The 10197-nt window shown below is 37.1% G+C and overlaps 1 protein-coding gene across 1 annotated transcript; it reads left to right on the top strand.

Annotated features, from left to right (window-relative positions):
* Positions 1 to 4175: 4175 nt before the first annotated feature.
* LOC132562994 (uncharacterized) lies at positions 4176 to 9864 on the top strand. The gene is made up of 6 exons (XM_060227760.1): positions 4176 to 4392; positions 5029 to 5252; positions 5749 to 5914; positions 6877 to 7004; positions 7699 to 7945; positions 9361 to 9864. The coding sequence occupies exons 1-6, from the start codon at positions 4176 to 4178 to the stop codon at positions 9660 to 9662; spliced, it is 1284 nt and encodes a 427-aa protein (XP_060083743.1). The 3' UTR covers positions 9663 to 9864.
* Positions 9865 to 10197: the final 333 nt, after the last annotated feature.

Here is a 10197-nt window from a genome sequence, read left to right on the forward strand (position 1 = left end):
ACATTGATCACGCATATATATATATCAATAGATGATGGGTATGAAATAAATGAGCAATATAATGTTTTGTTACACTTCCTTGGTATATAGGTATGTTGCTATATGTATACATGTCATGAACTATCACATACATTGTATATGTAATACCCCAAAAAACCATAATATTGCACCCTAGTAGGCAGTCAGGGTTTTCCATAATTTTGTTAGTAGTAGGCTGTGTAGTGAAAGTAGGAGGCTGGCCTGCCGTGTACGTGTAGTCGTGTACGGAAGATTATTACAGAACTGGATTGGTGTAGGCGGCCAAATGATCAAAGTAGCCGGTCAAATTGGCTGGCGACCGGCTCTTATGGAAAACCCTGGCAGTGTTGGTATTTATTATCTGATGGCCATGTAAATTGAGTTCATCATGCATCAATGCATTATTGATGCATTATCACTTAAATTTTAAAAAAAGCATACCCCAAGGCTGTTAAAAAAGTATAATGGCTAAATAGTTATGATAGAAATTTAAGATTCTTTGAAACAATATGAAGTCCCATTTTGATAAAGCGTTCTTATAGAGCCTGAGGAACCATCACTCAATACCCTTATATTATGAGGAAACATAACATGCTACCAGAAAAGGTTGAGGGGAAATTCAATTTCAAATATTTCTATAAGAGTGTTCAGATTTGTATTAATTCATTGATTTTGCATTGATAATTAACTGTTATCATTAAGAAAGTGACTTTCATGTATTTATTAATGATGTATAAGCCTGCAGTGTTTTGATGCTTTAATCTAATTTGAATTTTAAAAGTTCTTACAGATAAAACATTTTCTATATTGTTTTACTGGTTTTACTTTCATAGTCCAAATGACTCTGATGTCTTAGTTTACTTTTTTATCCACACCAGTATGGAATTGATCATCATCAAATATAAGAAATTTGATAGAACACAAGAATTATTCAGCAACTTCGATTGTCTTTATTGCTCTGAGACAATTTGACGTTCTGATCTGACTGTATGGAATACCTCTTTCAACGACTGCATTTTCATTTGGGAGACATCTTGTAATTAGGTTTCATTTTTTCACCAGATTTTTTGCATTTGCATGTCCCAAATTTCAATCAAACTTTGATACATGGTTATAATGCTTGTGTAATATGTGAAAATTCTTAATATTGAAAGTTTTTCAATAGCAACCAAACTGTTAGCTTTTTTGACTGGAATTCATACATTTTATACTATTATAGTTTATCATGGGTATATCTACAGAAAATTATAATTTTCTTTCTTTGTGCTTGTATAAAAACCTTACTCTCCAACTCTTATATAACGCATCATGACCCCCTCAACCTTGTCAGGATTCATGAAAATTCTTTACAATACAACCCTCTCATTTCAGCTGGTACAAGCATGAGACACCTGTGTTTGGAACATAAGCAACATTATAAAAAATCCAATCCACTCTGTATCATACAGAAAGCATCGTGGACTGGATTTTGCTTGTGTTGTTTACGTTCCAGATACAGGTGTGGTACCAGTGGGAAAATCTTCATCTACTTTTTCAGGACCTGGTCCTAAAGAAGCTCATATGTTTCGGGTAAAACCGGTAGACGAACAGTAATAAACAAAAGTCCAGAATCCTGAGATTGTTGTGATTGCCTCTTACCCCTTAGTTCCTTACTGCTCTTCAATCGCCTCGCATACCTGGAGGTGTCCAAGCAATGGACCATGTAACCCACTCAAAATTTACTACAAGTACGGCGTATACCTTTTTGTATGTTTTAATCTACTTTTGACTCATCTTAAACAAAGGAGCAGCTGGACCGGTCCTGTTAAGGATATTACACAAACAATACTGGACGACAAAAATTGTTTCTCACAAACAAGAGAATTATTAAGCCAATGATTTGCTTTTATTCAGGATGAGATTTTTTAGAGACATTTATAAATATCTCTAAAAGGTGTTTTTTATCTTGTGTATGATGTTATAACAAATGATTAAGAACAGGTAGGCTATTCAGGACCAATGGGGCTGTTTTCTAACAAATACAGATGTATATATACGAACACGATTGATCCATAGAAAAAAAATACAGAGAATTTAAAGAATTTATTGGTTATTAACAGATTGTAATCAGAAGTTCTATTTTCATCATTCTTGTCGACAAATAAAACTTTAAAAATCCTTTAGAGTCCATCATGAATTATACAGTCAGCAATATGCAGATATTTTAGTTTTACTTCCATCTGTAATAAATTGTGTTTTGATTTGGTTTTTTTTTCAATTCATAGCTATAAAGCTTGATGAGAAGTTGATGCTGACCGTCACACAAAGCAGATTTATTATCACATGTTCTAAAAATATTGATGATGATAATCTTAAGAAATATGCCCAAGAAAGTGAAAGAAAAACATTTATTTTCACGAAATTTTTAAAAAATTTTATTTTGCTGAAATTAGAAGAAAATCAAGATAACAATGAAATGAACTTTAACTTAATTATTGATTTATCAAAATATTTACATTTACCATCCATAACGGGAAGTGAATCTTAGTTTAAGATAGTCAAATGATGTTTACTTTCCAAAATATACAAAAATCACCTTGATAACATTTAATAAGGAAATATTTGCATTATTGATATTTCCCAGAAGGAAATTTAAACTGTTGTACATAGATGTGTAGTACTAAAAATCATTGTTTTAACTGAATGTAAGTGCCTTATTTATCCTGCTAAAAGTCTATTCTCTGTAATAAACCCACTCATGTCTATTTACTGTAATGTTTGTTTTGTTTTGTTTAAATACTATTTCATTGTAATAATCATTCAACCAAGGGGCCGTGGTGGTCAAATGGTTAAGGTATCTGACTATCACTAGCCCACACCAAGGGGCCTCAGTGGTCAAATGGTTAAGGTGTCTGACTATCACTAGCCCACACCAAGGGGCCATGATGGTCAAATGGTTAATGTGTCTGACTGTCACTAGCCCACACCGGGGGCTGTGGTGGTCAAATGGTTAAGGTGTCTGACTATCACTAGCCCACACCAGGGGCTGAGGTGGTCAAATGGTTAAGGTGTTTGAATATAACTAGCCCACACCGAGGGGTCGTGGTGGTCAAATGGTTAAAGTGTCTGACTATCGCTAGCCCTCCACCAAGGGGTTGCGGAGGTCAAATGGTTAAGGTGTCTGACTATCAATAGCCCACACCGAGGGCTGTGGTGGTCAAATGGTTAAGGTGTCTATCACTAGCCCACACCAAGCGGTCGCGGTGGTCAAATGGTTAAGATGTCTGACTCTCTCTAGCCCACACTGGGGGCTGTGGTAGTCAAATGGTTAAGATGTCTGACTCTCTCTAGCCCACACCAAGGGGCTGTGGTAGTCAAATGGTTAATGTGTCTGCCTATCTCTAGCCCACACCAAGGAGTCGCGGAGGTCAAATGGTTAAGGTGTCTGACTGTCACTAGCCCACACTGGGGGCTGTGGTGGTCAAATGGTTAAGGTGTCTGACTATCACTAGCCCACACCAAGGGGCCTCGGTGGTCAAATGGTTAAGGTGTCTGATTCTCTCTAGCCCACACCAAGGGGCTGTGGTGGTCAAATGGTTAAGGTGTCTGACTCTCTCTAGCCCACACCAAGGAGTTAAACACTAGCCCACACCAGGGGCTGTGGTGGTCAAATGGTTAAGGTGTCTGACTATCACTAGCCCACACCAGGGGCTGAGGTGGTCAAATGGTTAAGGTGTCTGCCTATCTCTAGCCCACACCAAGGAGCGCGGAGGTCAAATCGTTAAGGTGTCTGACTATCACTAGCCCACACCGGGGGCTGTGGTGGTCTGATGGTTAAGGTGTCTATCACTAGCCCACACCAAGGGACCACAGTGGTCAAATGGTTAAGGTGTCTGACTATCACTAGCCCACACCAAGGTAACATAAGCGGGGCAGTCACTAGGTACTAGTGGCAGGTCTGTGTTTTTTCTCTGTGAACTCCAGCTTACCTCCACCACCCAAACCTGGCACGTCCTTCAATGACCCTGGCTGTTAATAGGATGTAAAGCAATAATAAACTTAACTGTATTACAAAGTTCTCATGTTGGCAGTAATAACATTGGGCAACTTTAAGACAATGTTTCACTTTCACTTACTTTATTACAGATTGGATGTGAAGACGGTCAAGATCAGAAGACATGGACCAGGACATGCAATATGACTTTAAGAAATGTCAGAGACGTGGCCTTGTTTATATCATCGTTAATGAAAGGTTTTCTGCCGAAGGCTATCCTAATAGATGTGGTGCTTACACGGACTACAAAAACATGAAGAAACTGTTCAAACCACTCAACTTAAAACTCATGACATACTATGACAAAACAGCCGAGGAGATCACTTCTATCTTACGGAATGGTAAGTACAAAATTGGTTATTGATAACTTTATCTGCAAATAACAATCAAGTGCCAATGCTGGACTCAAGTTATTTTGTTGCATATATACATTAGCAATGGTTTTTGTAGTAATTTTGGGAACAAAATATTTTATTTATTGAGAAATTTTGTGTACAGAAATATTGTTATATATGCTTTCTATAGGGCCCTTAGGGGTGAGGCTATAAGCAGTCAAATTGACTGAAATTTTTAGAAATCTTCTCAAAACCCAAATATGGTAGCATCAAATGCTCTTCATGAATGAAAGCATCTTAAGGTGCTTTAATTACCAAATTGAGCCATGCATTTCCTGGAGAGGAATGCTCTTTAGCCTATACTGTAATTTTCATAGAAAAATTGCATTTTTAGCATAATGTTGGTTATTTCCCACTGGAATTAAGAATCATTAGTATATAATGACAGTTTTGATGATATGCATGTATTGACACTATCTGACTATATTCATTGCGATAATTTCTGTTTCACAGCACTTGTTGACTATCCTTTAACCTATATATTCAATATATGCTTATCTCAGCTGACCGTCAAGGCCATCTATTTTGCTGGCGCTGCTGTTTCATTTTGTTGCTAAATGGTTCTTGATTTTCTCTATTCAGCGTCCATGAGACCTGACCTTGCTGAACGACCTTGCTTTATTTGTGTAATTAGTTCCCATGGTGAACAGTGGCCAGAACACGATTTGAAATCAAACAAGAGAACAATAGAACATGCCATTGTAGGTGTTGATGGCAAGCGAGTTCTCACCAAAAACCTGGTGGATTATTTTTCCGAGGACAAGTGTCACTACATGACAGAAAAACCAAAACTTTTCTTTATTCAGGTGAGCCAGAACTTAAACAGATTGTATTCTATAACTTTACAGATGTGAAAAAATATTCAGTCCCTGATGTGAACTATATGATAACAATTATTTCAATGTAGTAAGTTTGTATTTCAATGTAGTAAGTTGTATTTCACTGCAGGATCTTACTTAAGTCATGCCTGCCAACTTTTCCAATTCAGTTGAGAGTTTCCCCGTTTTCCATACCTGGCCCTGCCTCCTAATCATGTTATTAAAAAAAGGGGTAATCTTCTGATTTCCGAGCTACTGCTAGATAGCTGGTTATAAATAACGACTGATGATGAGTTTCTTTTCAATGTAGATTTGATCACAAGGTATGAAGTACAAAAATTACATTGAACATCAATTAAAATAAATGAAACTTAAATGAAGTTATTAGTCTTATTCATTACTCGGTATATATCACACCTGTCCCAGTGTACTCTTTGTAGTATTTGTAATGTTAAAATCTCACAATCGTAGTATTTTTTGACAGGCATGTAGAGAGTCATTGTACAGTAAAGACCGTAGTCAGGCTGTGGACTCCGGTGTGACGGTCCAGTACATTGTGTCGGCAAAAGTGTCTAAACATCGACGAATGAGACAGAAATTGTCAACAAACAGTAAATTGGATGGTGCTGACAGTAAACAAAACCAGACAGGTAAGTATCCAGACAGCCACAGCTGTAATCTTTCAGGAGTTGAATTTCGGGCCAGGTTAGCTATAGGGATACCACAGCATCTGGCGTTCAGCCTCTGTCAACTTTTACTTTATATTGCAACTATTCATGAACAATAGATCAGATTTAATCACATTTGGTCCGAAGCATCCTCGCAGAAAGAGGAACCAATGTCGTGTAATTGGTGGGTTTGGTACAGGGCCTGAAGGGTTGGGGCCAAATAGTGAATAGCAATCAATTTCTCTAAAATCTATCATGTTCTTTAGGAATTGCAGGATATTGTCAATATTTTTTTTTGAATTATGCTTGGGCGAAGTAAAATCAGGTTTGTATAAATGGTTGGTCTTATTCATTTGGATCATCTTTGGTTCTTTGAAACAGTTGTGATGCCACGGAATAACTATAGCATTGCTAGCATCAGGAGATAAACACAATTATAATTGATAATTTGTCCTGGGGTCTGGTCCTGCACAAGGACAGATTCTTTGAAGTATTAGAGATTATCATCCCATAACTTACTAGCATTGCTGGACCTCAAGCAATTAACAACTGATTTCTGGTCATATCACTAGGGAAGCTGTATCAATGGGGTGAGGCTCATCAGGGGAAATATTTTCTTTCCAAAGAAACGTAAAGTTTTGCATTATGGACTTAAATGTCTTGGTGAGCGATACAGGCCCTCTGGACCTCATTTTAGTTATCTATTTTTCATGATTTTATCAGGCCTTCTAAAATAGCAAAAACAGGAAACATTTGAAAGAACAACTTTTACAATATTTAAATGACAAAATCATGACATGTTTTTTGTCCAGAATCTTACACACACCTTCCTCCTCCCACCTCACAGCCCCCCCCGCCCCGCAAACCCCAAACCCCTCCCACCCCCACCCCCCCCTTATGATGTCTAAGATATATTTATAAAATATAAATATTGATGTTTTTAGATGTTCCACTTGATGAACTAGAGGATATATTAGGTACAGACTTCACGGAGAGCGACGAGGATCAGTTCTCGGACGGTTACGACACGGCAACCACAGATGGAGAATCAGAGGATGATGAAGACCGAGAGGTTTGTAAGCATGTGTCTCTCTTAATAATGTTCTGGTATCTTATTAAAAGACATTCTACCCTAGAAATTGATTGTGATTGATGATGATGGTAGAGGGAGGGTCTCTTTTTTAATGATTCTAATGACTAAAAGAAGTGTAAAGCTAGAAATTGACTCTGATGATAAAAAATGGGCAGAAATTGATTCCGATGAAAGTGATAGTGAAGTGAAAGTTTCCCAATGAAACTTCTGGTGTTGAATATCAAACAGATCAGTGGAGTCTACCACAGAAAAATAATACTGAATTTAATGATACAGACAAGGATTTATCTTCCTCAGGTAATGATTTCTTAATGTTGACAGATGTAAGAAATAATACGGTAAAAGTGAGTCTTGCTCTGATAACAACTCTTACAGAAATGAATTCCTACCTGGTGTGGCAATTCACTTAAACTGAGACATCAGCATCTACAATAACGTTGATGAAATGAAAGTATTTAAACTTCTGTTCAAAAAATGATAATGGAGATGTAAAATGGATCTCATGACTTCAACCATATCCTCTGTGACCTTTGGTCTTTGACCCTCCACCTTGACTCCTGACACAACCTCTCTCAACTTACCATTCTGCTTTCATCCCCAGATCACATCAACACAGAAAAACGTCTCTTTATTATATGTGAAATATTATAAGAATTCATTTTGATTGTTACAGACAGGACATGCTGATATCAGAAACAGGGACTGGTCTAAACAGGACAAAGGTGTCCCTGAAGGTGATGTCAAACCGGAGATTAAAGTCTTACACATAGAGGCTGTCACACCTGTGACCACAGACCAGGCAGATGCTAGAGGTCAACGTAGACCCAAGGTGAATACTGATGTACAAGTGGCGGAGGTCATGGAAGTTACTGCTATCCCATGTCATACAGACATGTTGGTGATGTTTGCGTCCCCACCAGGTAATAATCCCATGGTCAATCTACAATTTTCATGAAAACATTGGGTCCCACAATACAAAAATTAAGTATTTCCAGAAATGTCATGTGATCACAGGTAAACATAGCACAGTAAACTGTCAATACCAAGGTCATGTGATCACGGTAAACATAGCACAGTAAACTGTCAATACCAAGGTCATGTGATCACGGTAAACATAGCACAGTAAACTGTCAATACCAAGGTCATGTGATCACAGGTAAACATAGCACAGTAAACTGTCAATACCAAGGTCATGTGATCACAGATAAACGTAGAATGGTAAACTGTCAATACCAAGGTCATGTGACCACTTGTAAAGATAGAACAGTAAACTGTTAATACCAAGGTCATGTGATCACAGGTAAAGATAGAACAGTAAACTGTTAATACCAAGGTCATGTGATCACAGGTAAACATAGCACAGTAAACTGTCAATACCAAGGTCATGTGATCACAGGTAAACATAGAACAGTAAACTGTCAATACCAAGGTCATGTGATCACAGGTAAACATAGCACAGTAAACTGTCAATACCAAGGTCATGTGATCACAGGTAAACAAACCAAAGTAAACTATTAATACCTATAGCTGTAATCACAGTAGATCTGTAGGTATTTGATAGTTACAACACACATTCAAAAACACCCACTAGGTTTGAGGGGGTGGGGAATGTTTTGAGTGATTCTGCTGTCGATAGAGACTGAAATATTTGTTCACTACAATCAATATATTTTAATAGTGTACTAGGGGACCATGTTAAATATGTTCAGATTTTCAGTAGATTTGGTTCAAGTGAAACATCTGAATTGCTCTCTGCTTTATTGTTTTGACTGTAAATACATAGAACATACCAGAACCCATTACTGTATATGATGATCATGTGCCCAGGGTTTTATTCCTCACAAAAACTGTTCATTTCCCATTTTTATGACTTTCAGTTTTGATATCAAACTTTTGCCTTCATTTAATTTCTCTTTATTAAATGTTAATTTCATTTATTTTACAACAATTTTGAAACAAGCTGTTAGTTTACACTGATCAGTCTTGTTGGCCTTGATGGAATTGTGTAAGGGGTCTAACTGAAGGAGTTAATTTGGGTACTTTAGGAAAACCCAGGCAGGTGATCTGGTACCCATGAGGGGAGCACCCCCTTCACGTTGCCAGAGAATCGACACACGTCACTTGGACAAAGCCCAGCAACGGGCAGACTCACGGAAACGAGAAACCACCACCATCATCATTATCATCATAGGTGATTCATAGCTTAACACATTAGGGAATCAAACCCTGGACATGTCAATGAAAGTTTTTACTCATACAGAATTACATTTGCACATCATTATTAAAAATTGTTATTGAAAAATGACGTTAAATGATTTAAAATTTGATTTGACAGGAAAACTGGCATGGAGAAGTACAACAGAAGGTGGATGGTTGTTAGCAAACCTATACAATGTGTTTAAACAGTATATACGCAGTGGAGAAATCTGTAAACGTGATTTCCTTACTATTCTTATCGAGGTGTCGCAGAACGTGTCCAAGAAAGAGACCAACACAGATGACCCTAAACTCAATGGTATGAAAATGGTTCCGACTATTTACCACCGACTCACAAAGGAAGTGGTTATAGGCACAGTGAAGGAAACTGGGCTTCTGAGGAAACTGGCTGAGAAATTTAATGTCCAATTTATTCTCTAAAATCATAATTTATGACACACTTGTTAAAAAAACTAATTAATAAATCCCACACTGACTCTCTAACAAAAGAGGTAATCAAACACTTACTGTAACTTGAAGATGTGTAATATTTCTTTGAAGATTTTCAGTCTGTTTTCCCCCCTGTGATATTAATTAGAGAAATTTCCTTGTGCCTAAAGAACAATACATGTTTCTGCTAAACATTGCCTGGAAAAGTTTGGTAGGTCTATCAGAAAAATGTATTATTTTAAATAGTTTTTTTCTTAAATATATAAAGAAGGAACTTGTTTGACGTAAATAGTCCTTTCCTGGAATATTGACCAATTAATGGTTAATACATAAAGGCTTAAAATATTGAGTTGGCCATGTTATCAGAAATAGATCTTTTTGAGGTCTATAAAGATTGAAATATTTCAATTGTTCTGATTTTAGGTCACCTGATCCCCTTTTGTCGGACGTCGTGCGTCATAAACTTTTATCATTATCAATTTCTTCTGGAAAGCTCAGAAACCGATTTCAATTAAATTTTACGAAA

Source organism: Ylistrum balloti, unplaced genomic scaffold (genome assembly GCF_031769215.1).
Source record: "Ylistrum balloti isolate Yb309-2 unplaced genomic scaffold, AGI_CSIRO_Ybal_v1 Utg371556, whole genome shotgun sequence".
Lineage (NCBI taxonomy): Eukaryota > Metazoa > Mollusca > Bivalvia > Pectinida > Pectinidae > Ylistrum > Ylistrum balloti.

Excerpts from the sequence above, each read along its gene's own strand:
- LOC132562994 (XM_060227760.1), top strand. The coding sequence starts at position 4,176 with ATGGACCAGGACATGCAATATGACTTTAAGAAATGTCAGAGACGTGGC. Across the intron at positions 5,253-5,748 it reads CAAAACTTTTCTTTATTCAG|GCATGTAGAGAGTCATTGTA; the intron begins GTGAGCCAGAAC and ends ATTTTTTGACAG. Across the intron at positions 5,915-6,876 it reads CAGTAAACAAAACCAGACAG|ATGTTCCACTTGATGAACTA; the intron begins GTAAGTATCCAG and ends TGATGTTTTTAG.